This window comes from Pseudochaenichthys georgianus, chromosome 8 (assembly GCF_902827115.2).
Source record: "Pseudochaenichthys georgianus chromosome 8, fPseGeo1.2, whole genome shotgun sequence".
In the NCBI taxonomy this organism is placed as follows: Eukaryota; Metazoa; Chordata; class Actinopteri; order Perciformes; family Channichthyidae; genus Pseudochaenichthys; species Pseudochaenichthys georgianus.
The window spans coordinates 31,156,743-31,180,662 of record NC_047510.2 but is presented as its reverse complement, the minus strand read 5'-3'; the positions used below and the strand labels follow the sequence as shown (position 1 = coordinate 31,180,662).

At 40.4% G+C, this 23,920-nt stretch overlaps 1 protein-coding gene across 4 annotated transcripts in view; it reads right to left on the bottom strand.

The window, feature by feature from the left end:
• Positions 1-23,920, bottom strand: part of tnrc18 (trinucleotide repeat containing 18) — an 86,745-nt gene that overhangs the window by 29,622 nt on the left and 33,203 nt on the right. For 3 of the 4 annotated variants that reach the window (XM_034089366.2, XM_034089368.2, XM_034089367.2), the window contains exons 5-16: positions 17,831-19,453; positions 13,866-13,953; positions 13,248-13,477; positions 11,674-11,820; positions 7,274-7,458; positions 6,164-6,569; positions 4,791-5,726; positions 4,268-4,410; positions 4,049-4,182; positions 1,945-2,058; positions 1,665-1,857; positions 432-747 (exon numbers count right to left, since the gene is read on the bottom strand). In XM_034089366.2, coding sequence (XP_033945257.1) covers positions 432-747; positions 1,665-1,857; positions 1,945-2,058; positions 4,049-4,182; positions 4,268-4,410; positions 4,791-5,726; positions 6,164-6,569; positions 7,274-7,458; positions 11,674-11,820; positions 13,248-13,477; positions 13,866-13,953; positions 17,831-19,453 — 4,515 coding nt within the window. The remainder of the gene's footprint in view (positions 1-431; positions 748-1,664; positions 1,858-1,944; positions 2,059-4,048; positions 4,183-4,267; positions 4,411-4,790; positions 5,727-6,163; positions 6,570-7,273; positions 7,459-11,673; positions 11,821-13,247; positions 13,478-13,865; positions 13,954-17,830; positions 19,454-23,920) is intronic. The other variant, XM_034089369.2, reaches the window with a different exon arrangement.

The window sequence follows — 23,920 nt, the reverse complement described above, 5'->3', positions numbered from 1 at the left end:
TTCTATTATGGTCAATTATTCAGGGGTTAAACAGCTTTTTAAGAGCATTTCAAGGTACTAAAACCAATAATGTCCAGATTCTCAAAGCCTTACGTTAAATGAAATTGCGAAAGATTTACTTTACAGAAATCCTAAAGCAATCCATTTATATTGTATAACTTGTGTTATTTTACCAGCTGTTCCTATTAACTAAAATAGCATGTTTTGATTGTGATTATTAATTGCTCAGCTAGCTCGACATCCGCTGTGAGACTCAAGAAACACCCACAAATGTATCTAAAATATTTAAGACTGTTTACATAAGTGATTATGTAGATCAAACAGCAGATTATGTTGAAAATCCAACATTTTCCAACAACCATTAACCGTATCTCTGCCAGCATTGGTCTTAATAAGCAGTTATTTCAGATCTCTGGTCTCCAGGTACTCACTGTTGGAGCAGCTGCTGAGCTCTGATCTCACGTGAGAGAACAAAGTCGTCGTCGTCTTCTTCTGACCTTTCACGTTCAGGGCGCTGTCCGAAGAGGAAACCTTGGTGGCCATCTTGTGTTTCCCAGCCTTAGCGGACGGGTGGATGCTGCGCTCCTTCATCCGACTTTCCCCAGACTTGACCTTCGACTTGTCTGATTTGAAGCTGAGTTTATGAGAAGCTGCGAGTGATCCGAGCTGCGAGAGCGACAGAGCTCTGTCCAGATCTGAGGCCAGCTGCTCCTGCTCACACACGTGGCCACGCTTCGACTTCAACACCTGACAAATAACACAAAAACACACTTAGTAAATTAAATCTGAAACATGGAGCAACACTGTGGACAAAAATAAAACACACTGAGGTCAAAAGTCAATATAAAAGATGGAAACAACTATAATAATAATTTTGTATGTATTATTATTTTCAACTGTTTAATACCAGAAATGTGAGTTAAAAAAAATAATGTAGTAATGTATTTAATAATGTTCTTTTTAAAAGGGCTGTCTTAAATACATTTAGCGATTTGAAATGTGATAACTGATATTTCAGAAATGTTTAATGGGTTATTTCTTTGACAAATTAAATTACATGAAAATGTTAATAATGGCTGTCACATTTTTATTTTTGTGTTATTTTCAAAGATTGAAAATCAACAAATTGACCCATCTAAAAAAGTCAAAAACTGTATAAGACTTAAGGTAGGTAAGTATGGAGAAACCAGCTCGAGTGCGAGTGAATTTGAAAGTACGCAGACGAAAAAAATCTGCCCCTTCCTTCAGACTTCCTTACAGAGCCCCTCCCCCAACACACACGAACGCGCACATGACCAATGAGGGCACGAGAAAAGTTTGTGCCCAGATGGAAGGCTGACAGGCAGGTAGGCCATCCGGTTATTTTAGCCGGGCCGGCTCAGATGATTGGTCGTGCTTTTTACAGCGCCACGGCTTCCAGAGATGACATTTTTTTATGTATTTTTTGTCAAAGCACTTAAGATATTCATTGCTATCGGGATGTTAAGAGCATTCCATGGAATATAACAAAACGTGTTTCTGAAGTGAATTACCTACCCCACCTTTAAGCAAAGACAAGTTAAAAGTAATTGAGTTATGCAATTATTCCTCTGTTGTCATGCAGACTTTCATATTTCAGGATAACATTGAGCGAAATCCTAAAAAAGAACTAGACAGCGTCTTACCTCCAGAGAGTGACTGGTGGACGGCTCCTGGTCGTTCCAGCTCTTCTTCTTCTTTTTCTTTTTCTTCTTCTTCATCTTCACTCCTCCAATCGCCGCCTCCGCCTCCTCTTCTTCTTCTCTGGAGACCCTGAACCTTTTCCTCTGTCCCTCCCCGGCTTCAGAGTCCTCGGAGTATTGCACTATCCTACCCATCCTGAAACACCCAGAGTTGTTTTTACAGGGAAACGACAAACAGACAGAAAAAAACAAACATGCAAATAAAGATGGAGGTGTGACTCACTTTCCAGGCCTGCTGTCCAGTTTGGTCGGTGTCGTTAAATGTTTCCTCTTACGGGGTCGCCCTCTGCCCCGTCGGGTCAGACTCTGCCTCTCGTCCTCGTGCTGCTGCCGCTCACTGAAACATACATTAAAGAGGATATAAGTGTGTGTTTGTCTGGGGTGTAGAACTTAGTGTGTGAGTATCAATATAACTGCACATTTAGATTCCTAAAATGTCAGAAATGGATTCAGCATCCTCAAAAAGTTGTCCAAATCGGCAAAAGCCTTTTCTTAAAACCATTGTCTGCATAGGCTATATCGCTAATTAATGCAAATTAACACAACTTATGCTAAATGTGCAAATTGCCCAACATGTGCAAGTTAGCATCCAGCAGTTTCTAATTGCTGGGGACCCCTACTTAACATTTCTAACATAACACTTTGGTGTACTGTATTAGAAATGTTAAAATTAGATGGGCAGAAATGTCCTTTTATTGTGTTTTGCTTATTCAAGTCTATTAAACATGATAGAGTCCTTCTTTCCCACATAACACAATGATATGTTTTAATTTACAACTTACTGTTCAACTGTTACATTTTAGCTAACTGTTTCAACTGTCAACTGTTACTTTTAGTTAACTGTTTCAACTGTTACTTTTAGTTAACTGTTTCAACTGTTACTTTTAGTTAACTGTTTCAACTGTTACTTTTAGTTAACTGTTTCAACTGTTACTTTTAGTTAACTGTTTCAACTGTTACTTTTAGCTAACTGTTTCAACTGTCAACTGTTTCAACTGTTACTGTTAGCCAACTGTTTCAACTGTTACTTTTAGCTAACCGTTTCAACTGTTAACTTTTAGCTAACTGTTTCAACTGTTACTTTTAGTTAACTGTTTCAACTGTTACTTTTAGTTAACTGTTTCAACTGTTACTTTTAGTTAACTGTTTCAACTGTTACATTTTAGCTAACTGTTTCAACTGTTACTTTTAGTTAACTGTTTCAACTGTTACTTTTAGTTAACTGTTTCAACTGTTACTTTTAGTTAACTGTTTCAACTGTTACTTTTAGTTAACTGTTTCAACTGTTACATTTTAGCTAACTGTTTCAACTGTCAACTGTTTCAACTGTAACTTTTAGCTAACTGTTTCAACTGTTACTTTTAGTTAACTGTTTCAACTGTTACTTTTAGTTAACTGTTTCAACTGTTACTTTTAGTTAACTGTTTCAACTGTTACTTTTAGTTAACTGTTTCAACTGTTACATTTTAGCTAACTGTTTCAACTGTCAACTGTTTCAACTGTAACTTTTAGCTAACTGTTTCAACTGTTACTTTTAGCTAACTGTTTCAACTGTTACTTTTAGCTAACTGTTTCAACTGTTACTTTTAGCTAACTGTTTCAACTGTTACTTTTAGCTAACTGTTTCAACTGTTACTTTTAGCTAACTGTTTCAACTGTTACTTTTAGCTAACTGTTTCAACTGTTACTTTTAGCTAACTGTTTCAACTGTTACTTTTAGCTAACTGTTTCAACTGTTACTTTTAGCTAACTGTTTCAACTGTTACTTTTAGCTAACTGTTTCAACTGTTACTTTTAGCTAACTGTTTCAACTGTTACTTTTAGCTAACTGTTTCAACTGTTACTTTTAGCTAACCGTTTCAACTGTTACTTTTAGCTAACTGTTTCAACTGTTAACTTTTAGCCAACGGTTTCAACTGTGAACTTTTAGCTAACTGTTTCAACTGTTACTTTTTGCAAAAAATTATTAATAATTGTATTATTATAATGATAACTGCATTGCACTGAGTAAATAACCTTCTCAACTGTCAACTTTTAGCTAACCGTCTCAACTGTCAACTTTTCGTTAACCGTCTCAACTGTCAACTTTTAGCTAACCGTTTCAACTGTCAACTTTTAGCTAACTGTTTCATAACACAATAATATGTTTTAATTTACAACTTACTGTGTGGCTCTATATTATCAGATAGACAATTTCTAGATCTTTATTTATGAGATATTTCTACCTGAGTACTCGACAATAGAATAGGACTCTATGAGATGGAAAATAGACTAATAGCAGCAGTGTGGAATGAATTCGTCTTGTGTGTGTTTTTGCATTAGCTCACCGTTTGTCTCTGCGTCTCTGCAGCTTGGTCAGATCTCTCTGCTTCTCCTTGTAAGTCTTCTGCAGCTCGGCCAGATGAACGCGATATTCCACCTCCACGGCATCCAACACGTCCACAGACATTTTACTGTACAGCTGCACAGAGGAGAGAAAATGTGTCAGTACATTTTATACTTTATTCCATCTCTGGGCGTCCCAAGTCATTTTTTATTCATCTCACCGGCTCCTTCCTCTGCCTCCAGCTGTACTTCTTGTTGGGGTCCAGCGTTCTGGGCAGGTCGATGTGCGACTGCTTCTCGATCGCCTCCAACAGAATCTGCCGGCTTGCTTCAAGAAGACCGTCCAGACCCTCTAATGTCAGATCTGAATGGGACACAGAGGATAATAAAACATTAGAGAATATAACAGAGTTGAAAAGACTATTAGAAAGGGCTGCATAACTAATTAAATATCATCAAAATCGCAATATAGACGAGAGAAATATCCACATTTCAGTATTGATCAGGAATCTGTGAAAATATTTGGATGAAGTATTGTGGTACACTTATAAAGTCTTGCTAGTACAGATCCTCAAATGTTTAACACAATCCAATATCGTAAATAATATCGCATTTGCAAAACCAGTTTAAAAAAAAAACAATGGTCAATTCTATAATATAGGTATTGAGATATTGCATCCGAAATATTGTGATATTTGATTTTCTCCATAAAGCCTGGCCCCAGTTTCCTTCATATTTCCTCACCTTGCTCCATGCTGATGTGCTCCATCTCCCTCTGAGCCATTTGGCTGAGCAGGGCCATCCCTTCCAGCGCCACCATCTCCAGAGCACCGGCACCGCTGCAATCCACACCCAACGAGTGGATTTCTATCTGCGGTAAGAGTGTTGGAGCGGGTGGAGTTGTTGGTCGAGCCTGGACTATTTCACTGGCTGCCAGCAGGGCGAACATCCCCGCCATGGGATCCTCAGGGCCGACGATCAGCGGGAGGGGCGAGTTGGAAGCGGACAGATGATAAACGGGAGTTTCTGTGACACTTTCTTTCTGACTGGGAGTGTGTGAGTTGATTGGAGTGTGTGGCTGTTCTTGTTCACACACTGCGCTGGTGATATGTTGTAACTCCTCGTTGTCTGAATCTGCAGCGACGCATGATGGATAATGTTCTGGATCCTTCATGACATCTGGTTTGGGCTCAGACTCAGGAGGCAGGCCATATGTGGCCTGACAAGAATAAGACGACACCTCCATTTTGATTTGCCCTCCTTCCTTGTCTTCCTCTCTTATTCCTTGCAGTCTTTCCCTTTGTAGCAATGGAGGGCTAGGGACACGAGGAGTTAGCGTCTGAAGCTTCTGTGTTTCCCGGGCTTCCTCTCTGGAGGGAACAGGACTGCAGCTTCGATGAAGAGCACCCAGAGGATCGGGCCTCGTGTCGAGCGGAGGTTGCTCCACGCCTGGTTCCTGCTTCAGGAAAGATCCGGTCTGTTTTGGGGGCTTAATGTCTGTGTCCTGCAGCCTTGGATGGAGGTGGGCTGAGGGCAAAAGGGCAGCAGAGGAAGGAGATCGGGAGCGGTGAGGTGGGACGACTTCTGTGTTTGCCCCTGAGGGTGCTGGGATGTGATAAGGGGGGAAAGGTGAGCCAAATGGGGCGGTGATGGACTGGTAAGGGTAACCTGGAGGGAGATCTGTAACAGTAAAGCAGAAATACAGAAATTAGAATTACCAATTTTATGCACAGGTCTCTCGACAGGTATTGTCGTGGCTTAAAAGTTTCTAGAGCAGCCACTTCCAACATACGGGGGTGTGATTTCAACGCACAAATAATCCAGAACCATAATCCATTTTGTCAAGATGAATACATTTATTTATCCATTGCAGCATACATCTCTCTTTCTCAGTGTGTCTGCTGTGTGTGGTGGAACTGGTTTACCTTCCCCCGTCTAAATCCAACCCCTTCCCCATAAACAGACATACTATAGTAAATAAAGGTGTGTCAACAAATATATTTGGGGGTGTAAATAAATATACATGTTAAACAATACAAATAAAAACAAAACTTATATAATAAACTCAGTTAAATGGCTCCTACAGGTATGTTCAGTTGTTAGCTTCCTCCACTCACCAGAGTAGACGCTTTGAAAGGAAGCAGAGGCCGGCTTCTGTCCCTCTCTCTGAACCCTCCGTCCCACCTCCCCCTCCTCCAGTTTAGGCCGCCGTGGGGAGGACGGGGGAGGAGAGGCTGATTGCGGGGAAGGCGGGTGAGGAAGGGGCGTCGGCAGATGGGACAAAACTCTATGCCCGCCTTCCTCTGACTTCAGGGCAGTCACTGGAGAGGGGAGCGGAGGCAGCGGGGTGAGAGAGGAGGTAGACGGGGTGGGCGAGCGAGAGTGAGGAGGAAGTTTGCGGGGATGCAGGATGGGTGAGGGAGACGGGGAAGATATGGAGGAACGCCGGGGTTTGGGGTCGGAGTGACGTTTGTCTGCTTTGTCTTCCATCTCCGGCCGGTGCTCGCTAGCCTTAAATCGCTCCTGAAACACAGGGGATGTCACAACCTTATTAATATCAGTGTTTGTTTACATTGCTTACACTTCCCGGAGTGTGTGTTTTTTTGCAGCTGCAGTTCATGAGTGCTCTTATTGAATGTAAAATTCTACTTTATAAGTAAATAAAAGTAGCTCCAGATTTAAGAGCATCAAAAACAATCATGTAATTTAATATACTGTACTATAATATTCTGCTTTCACTACTGCATAAATATGTGTGAAGTTGAACATCTCTGAGAAATAACAGAATTTGTACTTTCAAATTTAAAATATATTTGTGCCTTCAATAGGGCACAGTGGGTTTGTGGCTCAATGCCAAACAAAGTAGGGAAGTAGATTATTGAGATTTGTGGGGGATTGTTGTTTTTGATCTTTGTTGACTTTATGTAATTCTTCACCAAGTCGTAAAATCTGGGTTTATGTGTATATGCAATATTTTCTGCCTCACTTATAGCTCACTGTTCCTCTAAAGAGCCAGGATATGTGCATTTTTATTATTTATGTGATGTATGTAGGAAGGATATATATGCACATAAAAGTCTCATACAGCTGCAGGACTGCTGTGTTTTATGTTTGTGTTGAATATGGAGATGGATGTCGACATGGACAGGTGTGTAAATGTATGGAGTTGTTTGAATAATGTATGGTTGTTGTTGTTGATACCATTTAACGACACAAAGTCTACTTACAACTAGCTGTGCGTTCCTCTGCAGTTCCAGGACCTGCGCTGTGTGCTGCTGGATCATCAGCAGCTCCTGTTGCCGGAGCATCTGCTGCTGAGAGAGCAGCTGGAGCTGGGCAGCATGTTGCAGGGAGCTGCTCGTACCATAAACACCCGGCCACACCGGGCCTCCACGATCCATAACATCACCTCCTGCACGGGAGGGAAAAGTTAAAGTAGCCTTCTTTGTCATTACCTTTTTCATATTAAGGATGAAGAAATGATGGTGGTTGTCTTCCACAACCTTATAGAAGAAGGACAAACATGCATTTTCTATTGCCCAACATCTTTTGTGAGATGTTCCCCTGTCACACGAACTACACCAACAGCACTGATGTTTAAACTATTTATTCATTACTTTCAACTAACCATTTAAACTGTTTACTTTAACGATTACCAACAGTTTCAACTGTTGAGCTAACTGTTTAAACTATTTATGTTTAGCCAACTGTTTCAACTGTTTACTTGTAGCTAACTATTTTAACTGTTAACTATTTAGCTAACCGTTTCAACTGGGTTTTTTTTAGCCAACTGTTTAACCGTTTTTTTTACTTAACTTTTTGCTGACTGTTCAGCAAACTGTTTCAACTGTTACTTTTAGCTAACTGTTCCAACTGTTAACTTTTAGCTAACCGTTTAAACTGTCAACTTTTAGCTAACTGTTTCAACGGTTAACTTTTAGCTAACTGTTTCAACTGTTTCAACTGTTACTTTTAGCTAACTGTTTGTCAACTAACTGTTTCAACTGTTACTTTTAGCTAACTGTTTGTCAACTAACTGTTTCAACTGTTACTTTTAGCTAACTGTTTGTCAACTAACTGTTTCAACTGTTACTTTTAGCTAACTGTTTGTCAACTAACTGTTTCAACTGTTACTTTTAGCTAACTGTTTCAACTGTCAACTTTTAGCAAACTGTTTCAACTGTTAACTTTTAGCTAACCGTTTAAACTGTCAACTGTTAACCAACTGTTTCAACTGTTAACTAACCGTTTCAACTTTTAGCTAACTGTTTCAACTGTTAACTAACTGTTTCAACTGTTACTTTTAGCTAACTGTTTCAACTGTCAACTGTTTCAACTGTTACTTTTAGCTAACTGTTTGTCAACTAACTGTTTCAACTGTTACTTTTAGCTAACTGTTTGTCAACTAACTGTTTCAACTGTTACTTTTAGCTAACTGTTTCAACTGTCAACTTTTAGCTAACTGTTTCAACTGTCAACTAACTGTTTCAACTGTTACTTTTAGCTAACTGTTTGTCAACTAACTGTTTCAACTGTTCCTTTTAGCTAAACTGTTTCAACTGTCAACTTTTAGCTACCGGTAACGGTTTCAACTCTTTGCTTCAGCTAACGGTTTACTTTTAGCTTACCGTTTCAACTGTCAACTTTAGCTAACCGTTTCAACTGTCAACTTTTAGCAAACTGTTTCAACTGTCAGCTAACTGTTTGTTAACTAACTGTTTCAACTGTTACTTTTAGCTAACTGTTTCAACTGTCAACTAACTGTTTCAACTGTTACTTTTAGCTAACTGTTTCAACTGTCAACTAACTGTTTCAACTGTTACTTTTAGCTAACTGTTTCAACTGTCAACTTTTAGCTAACTGTTTCAACTGTTACTTTTAGCTAACTGTTTGTCAACTAACTGTTTCAACTGTTACTTTAGCTAACTGTTTCAACTGTCAACTTTTAGCTACCGGTAACGGTTTCAACTCTTTGCTTTCAGCTAACGGTTTACTTTTAGCTTATCGTTTCAACTGTCAACTTTTAGCTAACCATTTCAACTGTCAACTTTTAGCAAAATGTTTCAACTGTCAGCTAACTGTTTGTTAACTAACTGTTTCAACTGTTACTTTTAGCTAACTGTTTCAACTGTCAACTTTTAGCTAACTGTTTCAACTGTCAACTTTTAGCTAACTGTTTCAACTGTCAACTAACTGTTTCAACTGTTACTTTTAGCTAACTGTTTGTCAACTAACTGTTTCAACTGTTACTTTAGCTAACTGTTTCAACTGTCAACTTTTAGCTACCGGTAACGGTTTCAACTCTTTGCTTTCAGCTAACTGTTTTAACTGTTTACTTTTAGCTAACTGTTTCAACTGTCAACTTTTAGCTAACTATTTTAACGGTTTACTTTTAGCTAACTGTTTCAACTGTTAACTAACTGTTTCAACTGTTACTTTTAGCTAACTGTTTCAACTGTCAACTAACTGTTTCAACTGTTACTTTTAGCTAACTGTTTGTCAACTAACTGTTTCAACTGTCAACTTTTAGCTACCGGTAACGGTTTCAACTCTTTGCTTTCAGCTAACTGTTTTAACTGTTTACTTTTAGCTAACTGTTTCAACTGTCAACTTTTAGCTAACTATTTTAACGGTTTACTTTTAGCTAACTGTTTCAACTGTTAACTAACTGTTTCAACTGTTACTTTTAGCTAACTGTTTCAACTGTCAACTAACTGTTTCAACTGTTACTTTTAGCTAACTGTTTGTCAACTAACTGTTTCAACTGTTACTTTAGCTAACTGTTTCAACTGTCAACTTTTAGCTACCGGTAACAGTTTCAACTGTTTGTTAACTAACTGTTTCAACTGTTACTTTTAGCTTACCGTCTCAACTGTCAACTTTTAGCTAACCGTTTCAACTGTCAACTTTTAGCAAACTGTTTCAACTGTCAGCTAACTGTTTGTTAACTAACTGTTTCAACTGTTACTTTTAGCTAACTGTTTCAACTGTCAACTAACTGTTTCAACTTTTACTTTTAGCTAACCGTTTAAACTGTCAACTTTTAGCTAACTGTTTCAACTGTTAACTAACTGTTTCAACTGTTACTTGTAGCTAACTGTTTCAACTGTCAACTGTTTCAACTGTTACTTTTAGCTAACTGTTTGTCAACTAACTGTTTCAACTGTTACTTTAGCTAACTGTTTCAACTGTCAACTTTTAGCTAACTGTTTCAACTGTCAACTAACTGTTTCAACTGTTACTTTTAGCTAACTGTTTGTCAACTAACTGTTTCAACTGTTACTTTTAGCTAACTGTTTCAACTGTCAACTTTTAGCTACCGGTAACGGTTTCAACTGTTTGCTTTCAGCTAACTGTTTTAACTGTTTACTTTTAGCTTACCGTTTCAACTGTCAACTTTTAGCTAACCGTTTCAACTGTCAACTAACTGTTTCAACTGTTACTTTTAGCTAACTGTTTCAACTGTCAACTGTTTCAACTGTTACTTTTTGCTAACTGTTTGTCAACCAACTGTTACTTTTAGCTAACTGTTTGTCAACCAACTGTTTCAACTGTTACTTTTAGCTAACTGTTTCAACTGTTAACTAACTGTTTCAACTGTTACTTTTAGCTAACTGTTTCAACTGTCAACTAACTGTTTCAACTGTTACTTTTAGCTAACTGTTTCAACTGTCAACTTTTAGCTACCGGTAACGGTTTCAACTGTTTGCTTTCAGCTAACTGTTTTAACCGTTTACTTTTAGCTAACTGTTTCAACTGTCAACTTTTAGCTAACTATTTTAACTGTTTACTTTTAGCTAACTGTTTCAACCGTTTGCTTTCAGCTAATCTTTTCTAACCTTTAACTTTAAACTAACTTTATCCACTGTACTTTTAGCTTATTATTCCAACTATTTGCTTCTAGCTAAACTTTTGCAATGTATACTTTTAGCCAACTTTCTCAAATAATAACATTTAGCTAATTATTTTAACGATTCACTTTTAGCAACTTATTCAACTGTTTACTGTTAACCAACTGTTTAAACTATTTATCCATTACTATAAGTTATTTATTGTGTCTATTGTTCTTGGTTGTCAACTAGTTTTCAACCCACTCTTAATTACACATTGATTAATGTTACCGCTGACTCAATATGTGGATATATTTAATTTTCTTTTCAAATTAGTGGAGCTAATCAACATCTTTTGAACAGCAGAAGTAAAAGTAGACCTGTTTGGGTTCACTGCTCCCTTTTGATACTGAAATCATTTTATTAGGCAAGGCAAGGCAAGGCAAGTTTATTTATAGAGCACTTTTCAACGCAAGGCAATTCAAAGTGCTATTAGAATATAATACTTGTGTCTAAATTAAATCACAGCGACTTCCTAATTTTGCTGTAAAGCAGCAAAGAGCAAAACCTTTGGCACACTATCCAGACAAAAACATATGCAGGCTGTCAAACTTGTTGGAAATGGTCTCACTTTTTTACATTAATTACCAACACTGACATCTGTTACAAAATGAAAATGATAAGCTTTTATTTGTAAAACAATAAATAGTTATTCTAAAAGTGATAAAATCGGCACACCAACATTATGTCCCCATACTTTAGATTTCATATGCACATAAAGATAATGGCTTTCATACCGTAGTGTTGCAGGTGTTCAGTGGGGATGACAATTAACTGTCCAGATTGAGGGTCCCGGGCTAACTGGTATGGAGGAGGCATTGAACCCTGCAAAGAGGGGGGGTAACCTTGGGGGAGAGCCTGGTGGAGAGAGGATGGACCAAGGCCTGAACGAGAAGAAAATGTTTGAAAAGTTGATTTTAAAAAAGAGAAAACATTTTCCCAGCTAATCTAAAACTAACACTGACTCAGCACCATTCCTCACCCAGTATTTATACCCCAGCCATAACAGCACTGAGCACACAAACACTGAATTAGGCTGCTTTTTGAGTGATATTGTTTTTTTGCCCTTTGTGTCTAGACAGAACTTACCCGTAGGGTGCAAAATATGTTTGTTTCCATATTACTCAGATGTTATGTGTACAGTAAAACTAAGTGTGTGTGTTTGTGTCTCAAAGCTGTTATTTCTGGACAGCAAGCGTTGGCGGAGCAGGAATGTCCTGCAAAGATCAGGAATGTCTGAGGAACTTGACGCCTGGAGGCTGTTACTGGACGGACAGACAACATCTCCTTTTTCTGCTGCACCAACCACTAAAGGCTACACAGGAGCATGTAGAATTTTGCAAGCATGCCACGTTCTTGTGTTGACCCGATTTAAAGCTTAAGCACAAGGTAGGATAACTCTGCTGACGAGAGTAAGAGGTAGATTCTTACTGAAAAGGGCAAAGGAGTTGCTGGTACTTCTTTACTAATGCTTTGTGTGGCGTGCGACGTCTGTACTTGTCCACATCTGTCAGTCCAACTCAGTGAACACATGAAGTGGCAGCTTCATGAAGACACGGAAGGTCATTCAACCCTCGACTCTTACATTTCTTATGCATGTGGATGCTTGTTTTTTTCCAACAAATAAACACCAGCCTATATTAAAATGACTAACACATAAAATAATGACTTTCTCAACTGAGAGGTTAGATAGAACATGGTAATGTTGGACAATAAAATTACTGAAAAATGAATAAGAAAACTATATGTTGAGTTATCCAGGTCTGCTTTCTGTCCCCAGCGTTTATTCACTTTGCTCCAAATATCTGAAACAAATTCTGATGCAACACATACGTATTTTGGCTGCTGCCTTTTATTAAATCAAATAACTATTTATATATTACACTGCACTCTATTATTCTTATATTTTACTCCCGTGTTATTATTTTTCAGCTTGTTTTATTTGTCTTATATTGGTCTTAATAATAATAATAATAATAATAATAATAATAATAACTTTCTAAATATAGAAACAAGTTATTCTTTAATTTATTATTATAGTTTCATATCCTTTACTTTATCTGATTGTATTTACTCCCGTTTCATTTCAATCTGAGGTTTCCCTGACTGTTCGATATTGAGGGTGGGGGGAGTGTTATTTTCCCATGTGTTAATGTATGTATGTGTGAATGTTCTTTCCATGTTAAAACCCCAATAAATATAATGTTAAAAAAATAAACAATGTCACTCACAAGGAACATTAAAGTCCAATTTTGGGAACATTTAGAAGCATGTACTGGTTAGCAAGTGTCTCTGGTGTTCATCCACTTACTGTACGGGGAGCTGGAGAGCCAGACTGGGGGGGCTCCAGGTCGGGGCATCCACGGGTGAGAGGTGAGGGTCTGCGGGTCGGGGGGCCATCGCCCCGCCCCGGCCAGAGCGGCCCCTCCCGTCACCATGAGGTTAGAGGTCATGAGGCTGGGTGCCATCATGCTGGGCGTCATGCCGCTTGACAGAGGAGGGGGATGCATCTGAGTGAACTCTGCCAGCTCCTTGGACTCTCTGGAAGATAGTTTTATTTATTGCTGTGTGTTTAGGAGTGAATCTTTTGAACAAATAGATGTATGTTTGACAAGGTTAAAGGACTTCTTCCGCACAAACAGAGAATGATCATTTGTTTATCAATTTTCACCCCTTTTTATGAAGAATGCTTCGTTTTTCACACAAGAAAGTTCTCAATGAATTTAAGTAAATGGGGGTGATGTTTAAGAAAGCAATACTTTGTAAAAAACATATAACAAATCTAACATCACTTCTGCAGTATAATCCAAGTCTCACTTGTAAAAATTATAATTTTGTTGCAGAAGCAAGTGTGTGACATTCAAGTGTGTGACATTCATTTGACCCTTTTACAATTGACAAACATTTAAGTTAGCATGAAGTCGCTCACCTGAGCACTTTGTCCTGCTCGCGCTCCAGTCGGCCGACCAGCATCCGATCGTCATGGTGACGCCCGCGGTCGTCGGCTCGCTCCTCATCTGTAACGAGTTCACAGAGAGAGATGTGTGTTAGCTTAGCGTGTTCAAACCCTGATTTCAAATGTGAAATATATGCAGTCCTGGTGGGAAAAAGTGAGTTAGTTCCTAATAAGAAAGGGAATTAAACTTAAAATTATTTCGTTTTTGACCTTTTAAATGATGACGGTAATTTAATCATAAGCACCAGAGCATTACCATCGTCGTCATTCATTATGATGCTATTTAATTGCTAAGTTTGCTCGTTTCTTTATTTAGTGGCAGGGTATCATTATTCACCTTAAAACGGGTAAACCCTTGTGATAGCTGCTTTGAAAAACATGAACCAATTCTATTTATGTAGCTTATATCTACTTAAGCATAATAAAGAGCGCTTGGGTGCAACATATATTTATAAAATGGGATACAAGCTGTAAAAGACGATACAGTGCATGACTGGGAAGCAATAGTGTGGAGAGGGTGAAAGGAGAGAGTATGACAGCAGAGGGGAGGACAAGGTGACTCTGGCTCTATAACGGTGACACCACACAGCATGTCAAAACGGGAGGAGAAACTAAAAATACGATGTTGGGCCGCAGCCTGAACACAACGCGCGTGTGCACACATACTGAACACACACACACATACTGTAGTGTACAAGCACACACACTGTACACACACACAGTGACAGCTCTCCCTCCCTCTCCCCCCGGGTGAGGGCTCTTATCAGTTATTAGTCTGGTGCCACAAGAGACGTGTGAACAACACACAAACACACACACACACACACACACACACACACACACACAGAGATGTGAGAATAGAGAACACTCTGTTAAGTCAAGTGGAAATCCCATTAGAAGTAACAGAAAAATAATGGAGACTCCTGGGAAATAAGGGGGCAGCTAGAAGCAGCCAACCCTGCAATCAGGAGGCCACACACTTTTAACCTGGTGCCGTCAGTCGATTAAAAGAAACAATGGTGTTAATCACAATAATAATAATAATAATAATAATAATAATAATAATAATAATAATAATAATAATAGGATGATGATTGATCAGAAGTTTAAAATTATAGTATTTACATGTTTTGGGGGTTATATTGTTTTGTGTGCATGTAAATGGTCTGCAATGTTCCCTCCAAAGGGAGTTACTCTCCCACAAACTCCCCCCCGCCTGAAATGTCTGAAAAGAGTAGCTGCAGCACAGGCAGTATGAGAACATTAAGGCATGGAGACATGTCACAGTAGAGGCAGAAAATACATATATATATGTATATGAACCTAAAAATGAGCAGAATATGTCCCATTTAAACCCATCCTGCTCACTACGAGGCCCGGTGGCAAAAGACAGCGATGGAGTTTTAAAAAAACAGGGAAAGCACTCAACCGAGCAGCACCGAATAAACATGAGGCTCTGCTCCTCTTCCCTGCTAACCCTCTTCCGTCTCATCGAAGCTGACTGAAGGTCCCCGAGCAGCAGAAAGGTTTTATACGAGTGTGCTGAACCCTTCAGTTCTGCTCTGAAAGCGCGTGTGTGTGTGTGTGTGTGTGTGTGTGTGTGTGTGTGTGTGTATGTGTCAGTGTGTGTGTGTGTGTGTGTGTGTGTGTGTGTGTGTGTGTGTAAATAAAGTGACGAGGGACTTTAACAATCCCTGACATGCTCTGCGGGAAGAGGTTTCAAGACTGTTTCCAAGGTTACAGGGAGCCTGTCCCACATGCTATCGTAAAGCTAGCGATTAGCACTGCTACGCCCCCCTTCTTCCTCCTATCGCTGCTCCTCCATCTCACACTCCTCTCTTTTACTTCCTCACATACTTCCCTCTCTTCCCGTCTATCACCCTATCGATCTACGTCAGCCTATCCCTCTTCTCCACCTCCACCCCTCCGCTCGTTCATCCATCCGTGTGTGTGTGTGTGTGTGTGTGTGTGTGTGTGTGTGTGTGTGTGTGTGTGTGTGTGTGTGTGTGTGTGTGTGCTCTGCATAAATCCTCCACTGTTTATTTAGAGCTCTTCTCTGCTATTAAACCAATCACTCTGCTTGAGCAAGGAAATGAATAAACGCCCATCCTGACGCACGCATGCAAATACACAAACATCTCACGTGGACGCGCCAACACACACACACACACACACACACACACACACACGGTCCGTCAGTCTCAAGAGTGATCCATTGCTTAGCAACGCACCCATGGTCTTATTGTAATTCAAGGCTTGTGTGTAGCTTTTAGCAGCACTCTGTAACGACATGTTTAATGCAGAGCTGAAGAAAAGAGTGGAGAAAGAGCAAGGGGGCCGGAGGTGGGACGAGAGGGGAGGAGAGAGACGTCCAAGCAAATTAAAAGAGGGGGAAACGGGAGAAAGGTGGAGAGGGAGAACTGCATCTGAACGACCTTGACGTACGAGAACAGAGGCATTGCTCTGCAGCACAGAGAGCCAAAAGGAGCTTTCAATGAAACGCGACCCATGACATAATTAGTCATTTGTGCAAGGGGGTTGAGGAAACATGACTTTGATCCAAAAAGAAAATGAAACCTCAATTATTCATGCAGCAAAATGAGGAATCATTTGCTCTGGGTCGTTCGGCCGAGGGGATGTGCGCTCCCCGCAGAGCCGTTTCTGATACATCAGGGTGAGGTTTCAAATGACTTGAGTACACTTGGTTTAACTTATCAGAAACTATTGGATGGGAAATGACTTGCGAGAGTGTGATGGTCACCACACGACTGCGGCGAGCGTCTCAGACTTGTATCCAATGAAGATGCACGAAGCATTGAACACAAGTTCTGTTTAACTTTGTTTAGCAGTCGACTGATCATTTAGCAGAATATGTTCCATTTGGTCTACGAAGAAATGTACATTCAAATACCTAAAAGGTCCGAGGTGATGTTAGTTCAGTCTCAAACCCAAATGTTTGAGACTGAAAAACACAATTTCTTGAGCTTTCACAATTTTAAGTCTTTTAAAAGTATGTGTTTTATTTATAAATGTTTACATGGACTGCCCCCCCCCCCCCTAGGGGAATTCATCCACAGAAAACACACTGGACGCTACACTAGGTCAGAAACCAGAGGAGACTGTGAGGTCCACCGCAGACGGACCACTTTTGGACAAAATGTCCTCTCCGTTAAAGGCGGCTCTTTGTGGAACAGCCTCCCAGCTGAGACACGGGTTGGCCCTCTCTCAAAAGCTTCAAAGGTCAACTCAAAGAATGGTTGAGAAACAAACAGACGTGCGATCACCGCTAAATGCACTTTAACACAGGGGTATCTCCTCTTGCACTTTATATGTCGTTGCTGCTACAGTGTACTGCCATGTGGTAAATACTCGTGTATGCTGCTCTTGCTCTTTTGCACCTTTTGCATATCATGTATTTGTTTTTGCTATGTTTGTAAAATGTAAACTTCTTAAATGTTTTAAGTGAGGGACTGCGGAGGGAAATTAGCTCAAAGCTAAATCTGGCACTGTTACGCTTGACATATTTTAGTGTGTTCATTATTACTGTGCAAATAAATGATTAAAATAACAATAAACAAATGTATCAACTTTAACATAAAGCAGATCAAAAGCTGGTAATTTCATAGGCAAGTTTATTTATAGAGCACCTTTCAGCACGCGACAATTCAATGTGCTTTACAAAACAAAATAAGAGGCTAAAGAAAGAATTATCTGTCATTTCTGCAAAAACTACTTTTTTGCAATTGACCAATTATCTAATCACTGTAGCTGGATGAGTGGCATCTCAAAGAAACCCAAATATGTTCACTTTAATATTATAAAAAGCCGGTAAAAAGCTATAAGTTATGCATGAAAAATACTGATTGGTGATCAAGCTAAAGACCGTTTGCTGCTGATCTGATCATGCGAGTATTTGAGTGACTTCTCAAAGACATTACCTTTGATAGCGTTTTGCAGCAATGCTCTCTGGGAGTCTGAGTTTCCTCCGCTCTGTTTGCTGGAGCTGCTGCTGTCTCTCTGCCGGGCGACGGCCACCGCGATGCCCACAGGGGGGTGGCGTACCTCCCCCTCCGCCTCCCGCCCAAACGAGCGGGCGCTGTCCGGCCTCTCCTGCTCCCTCTTCAGCGGGGGCGGCACCCTCATGGATCCCACAGAAACCCTCTCTCTATCTCTATCTCTGTCTCTGTCTTTCTCCCTCTCTCGTTCTCTGTCACCCTCTGAGACCACGTGAGCCAGACCCCCAAAGGGCCCTCGTCCCTCCCCCGTCTGCCTGGCGGCCCCGGGCCCCTCAGCAGCAAAGTTCCCGCTGTATTTAATCAGACTCTGCATGGCTGAGACCTCAGAGGGGTCCGGCCCCGCCACCCCGCCTCGCTCACCCGCCAACGACACCCCAGGTCTGTAGAGCGTTGCGGGGTCCAGGTAGCGTCTCTGACCCCCCTCCTCCCCCGGCCGCTGGGAGGGGTGAGTTTGAGAGGGGTGAGTTTGGGGGGAGTGCGGGGTGTTTCCTGCCCGGTGGGTCGTTGACATCTGTGTGTGTGCGGGGGAGGGGAGTGTGTGTCCGTGTTGAGCTGCCAGCGCAGCCATGTGACTCGTAGCATAATTAGTTAGCGGGCTAATCGTGTTCCATTTAGGCTCCGCCCCCGCCCGCTCTGTGCCCAATCTGATTGGCTGTTTGGAGACATCCGGGCTGAACCGTGACTGGCCGGAAGTGTACGACCCTTCCTGGCTTCGTTTTCCAATCGATCCGTTGGAACAAATGACCGACCCTTCCTCTCTTTGATTGCCTGAATCGCCAGATTGGGAGAGTCGAGGGTGATCCGGCAGGCTCCTCTCTGGAAACCTGTAGCTCTCCCTCTCTCTCTCCCTTTCTCTCTCTCGCTCTCTTTCTCTCTCCCTCTGTTTGTTGTCCCGGGCCTGAGAGGCGATCTGGATCGGGCCGACCCGCTCGTCGTAAACCTCCACAGAAGGCACATATGTCGGTGCGCTCACCCGCTGAGTCTCTCTGTGTGTGGAGGGGTGAGGCTGGGCAGAGGGGTGAGACGCGGGGGGAGGAGGGTGATGGTGGCCGTAGTCGTTTCTCCTTTGTCGGTCCGGGTTATTGGATTCTTCCCGAACCCCACTTTGAGGGAAGGTGTGAAGAGGGGGTGAGGGTCTGGATCGGGGCTCTGTGGAGTGAGTTTTCTGCTGGTGGGGGTGAGGGTGATGATGGAAGGGCCACGAGTCTCTCTCCGTATCCCCCTCTTTCTCCCTCTCTTTCTCCCGCTCCTCGATCCTCCCGTCCTGCGTCAGGTCCACCACACTGTGAGGCCTCTGATCCTCTCTGGACCGTTCCCGCTCCCGTTCCCGCTCCCGCTCCCGTTCCCGCTCCCGCTCCCGTTCCCGCTCCCGCTCCCGTTCCCGTTCCCGCTCCCGTTCTCGCTCCCTCTCCCCACGGTAAGGCCGGTCCCTCCCCCCGTCCCGGGACGTCCTCTGCGGGGGGGTGGAGCTGGGCGGGGCGCTGGGAGGAGCCGACGGAGGGTGGAGAGGCAACTGGCTCAACGAAGCTGGCAGGTAAAACCCTTCTGAAAACACACGGATAAGAAAATTAGTCTAAAACGATATATCCAGAGGTGGGAAGTAGTGGAGAACAAATACTTTGTTACTGTACTTAAGTAAATGTTTCTGGTATCAGTACTTTACTCCACTACTTATTTTTCTGACGAGTTCTTACTTTCTACTTCTTACATTTCGAATACCTGTACTTTCTACTTCTTACATGTTGAACACAAATACCTGTACTTTCTACTTCTTACATGTTGAACACAAATACCTGTACTTTCTACTTCTCACATGTTGAACTCAAATACCTGTACTTTCTACTTCTCACATGTTGAACACAAATACCTGTACTTTGTACTTCTTACATGTTGAACACAAATACCTGTACTTTGTACTTCTTACATGTTGAACCCAAATACCTGTACTTTCTACTTCTTACATGTTGAACCCAAATACTTGTACTTCCTACTTCTTACATGTTGAACCCAAATACCTGTACTTTCTACTTCTTACATGTTGAACACAACTACCTGTACTTTCTACTTCTTACCTGTTGAACACAAATACCTGTACTTTCTACTTCTTACATGTTGAACACAAATACCTGTACTTTCTACTTCTTACATGTTGAACACAAATACCTGTACTTTCTACTTCTTACATGTTGAACCCAAATACCTGTACTTTCTACTTCTTACATGTTGAACACAAATACCTGTACTTTCTACTTCTTACATGTTGAACCCAAATACTTGTACTTCCTACTTCTTACATGTTGAACCCAAATACCTGTACTTTCTACTTCTTACATGTTGAACACAACTACCTGTACTTTCTACTTCTTACCTGTTGAACACAAATACCTGTACTTTCTACTTCTTACATGTTGAACACAAATACCTGTACTTTCTACTTCTTACATGTTGAACACAAATACCTGTACTTTCTACTTCTTACATGTTGAACCCAAATACCTGTACTTTCTACTTCTTACATGTTGAACACAAATACCTGTACTTTCTACTTCTTACATGTTGAACCCAAATACCTGTACTTTCTACTTCTTACATGTTGAACTCAAATACCTGTACTTTCTACTTCTTACATGTTGAACACAAATACCTATACTTTCTACTTCTTACATGTTGAACACAAATACCTGTACTTTCTACTTCTCACATGTTGAACACAAATACCTGTACTTTCTACTTCTTACATGTTGAACCCAAGTACCTGTACTTTCTACTTCTTACATGTTGAACTCAAATACCTGTACTTTCTACTTCTCACATGTTGAACACAAATACCTGTACTTTGTACTTCTTACATGTTGAACACAAATACCTGTACTTTGTACTTCTTACATGTTGAACCCAAATACCTGTACTTTCTACTTCTTACATGTTGAACCCAAATACTTGTACTTCCTACTTCTTACATGTTGAACCCAAATACCTGTACTTTCTACTTCTTACATGTTGAACACAACTACCTGTACTTTCTACTTCTTACCTGTTGAACACAAATACCTGTACTTTCTACTTCTTACATGTTGAACACAAATACCTGTACTTTCTACTTCTTACATGTTGAACACAAATACCTGTACTTTCTACTTCTTACATGTTGAACCCAAATACCTGTACTTTCTACTTCTTACATGTTGAACACAAATACCTGTACTTTCTACTTCTTACATGTTGAACCCAAATACTTGTACTTCCTACTTCTTACATGTTGAACCCAAATACCTGTACTTTCTACTTCTTACATGTTGAACACAACTACCTGTACTTTCTACTTCTTACCTGTTGAACACAAATACCTGTACTTTCTACTTCTTACATGTTGAACACAAATACCTGTACTTTCTACTTCTTACATGTTGAACACAAATACCTGTACTTTCTACTTCTTACATGTTGAACCCAAATACCTGTACTTTCTACTTCTTACATGTTGAACACAAATACCTGTACTTTCTACTTCTTACATGTTGAACTCAAATACCTGTACTTTCTACTTCTTACATGTTGAACTCAAATACCTGTACTTTCTACTTCTTACATGTTGAACACAAATACCTATACTTTCTACTTCTTACATGTTGAACACAAATACCTGTACTTTCTACTTCTCACATGTTGAACACAAATACCTGTACTTTCTACTTCTTACATGTTGAACCCAAGTACCTGTACTTTCTACTTCTTACATGTTGAACACAAATACCTGTACTTTCTACTTCTTACATGTTGAACACAAATACCTGTAAGGCAAGGCAAGGCAAGTTTATTTATATAGCACTTTTCGACGCAGGGTAATTCAAAGTGCTTTACAAAAAAGAAATGAAAGACATTAAGCATTACAAAAGAAAAGCTAATAAAATAAACATTAAGGAAAAATACATGGATAAAAGTTACAGTGCAGTCTAAAATATGAATAGTTCAATTAAACATTACAAGAAAAAGTACATGGATAAAAGTTACAGTGCTAATAAAATAAACATTAAGGAAAAATACATGGATAAAAGTTACAGTGCAGTCTAAAATATGATTTAATTTAGACAGACTTTCTTCACCATATTTTGCTCGCATGACATCCACAATCGGACCCTCAGGAGGCTGTACACACCCCCTCCCCTGCTTTGCTTCCATAACAAAGTCTTTAAAGTGTTACCAAAACACTATTTTTCATCCGTCGATGCCAGATATTCCAAATATCTCTGCTTTCGAGCAGTCCCTCTCATAAATGTCATGGAGTCTAATTACGTTTAGAAAAAGTACATGGATAAAAGTTACAGTGCAGTTTAAGATATGAAAAGTTCAATTAAAAGCAGCGACAAAAAGAAAAGTCTTCAGCCTGGATTTAAAAGTAGTCAGAGTTGCAGCGGACCTGCAGGTTTCTGGGAGTTTGTTCCAGATATTTGGAGCATAATAACTGAACGCTGCTTTACCATGTTTAGTTCTGACTCTGGGGACAGAAAGCTGACCAGTCCCTGAAGACCTGAGAGATCTGGATGGTTCATAATTTAGCAGGAGGTCAGTAATGTATTTTGGGCCTAAACCATTCAGTGCTTTATAAACCAGCATCAATATTTTGAAATCTATTCTTTGACACACAGGAAGCCAGTGTAAAGACTTCAGAACAGGAGTGATGTGGTCCACTTTCTTAGTGTTAGTGAGGACTCGAGCAGCGGCGTTCTGAATCAGCTGCAGCTTTCTAATAGCTTTTTTAGTGAGACCTGTGAAGACACCATTGCAGTAGTCGAGTCTACTGAAGATAAAGGCATGGACAAGTTTTTCCAAATCCTGCTGTGACATTAGTCTTTTAATCCTAGATATATTCTTTAGGTGATAGTAGGCTGATTTAGTAACTGTTTTAATGTGACTGTTGAAACTCAGGTCAGAGTCCATGACTACACCTAGATTTCTGGCTTTATCTGTTGGTTTGAACATTGCAGACTGAAGCTCAGCGCTAACTTTTAAACGTTCTGCCTTGGCTCCAAAGACCATTACCTCAGTTTTATCTTTGTTTAATTGGAGAAAGTTCTGACACATCCAGTCATTGATTTGTTCAATGCACTTACTCAGTGTTTGAATTGGAGCATAGTCTCCTGGTGAAATTGTTACGTAAATTTGTGTGTCATCTGCATAGCTATGGTAACTTATTTTGTTGTTCTTCATTATCTGAGCCAGTGGTAGCATGTAGATGTTAAAGAGAAGAGGCCCCAAGATGGAGCCTTGAGGAACCCCACATGTCATATTTGTCAACTCAGATGTGTATTTACCTATAGAAACAAAGTTGTTTCTATCCTTTAAGTAGGATTTAAACCAATTTAGAACTGTTTCCGAAAGTCCCACCCAGTTTTCCAGTCGGTCTAGTAATATGCTGTGGTCAACAGTGTCAAACGCAGCACTGAGATCTAATAATACTAACACTGAAGTTCTGCCACTGTCTGTGTTTAAGTGGATGTCGTTAAAGACCTTTACAAGAGCAGTCTCAGTGCTGTGGTTTGGACGAAAGCCTGACTGGAACACATCGAAACAGTTATTTAAATGCAAGAAATTACTCAACTGTTGAAAAACAACTTTTTCAATGATCTTACCTAGAAATGGCAGGTTTGATATGGGCCTGTAATTGTTCATTATTGAAGCATCTAGATTATTCTTTTTTAAGAGCGGTTTAATGACTGCAGTTTTCAGGGCCTGTGGAAAAATATCTGAGTGAAGAGATTTGTTTACTATATGAAGTAGTTCTGAGGCCATGCAAGGCAAAACATCTTTGAAAAATCCTGTTGGAATAATATCAAGGCAGCAGGAGGAGGACTTCAGAAGTTGTATAATGTCCTCTAGGTTTTTATCATTAATCTGATGGAATTGTGTCATGATGTCTGAATTGATGTTAAGTGGACACAGAGACAGCACATTTGCTGTTCCTGATGCAGAGGCACTGACTGCTTGTCTGATTTTTTGAATTTTGTCAGTGAA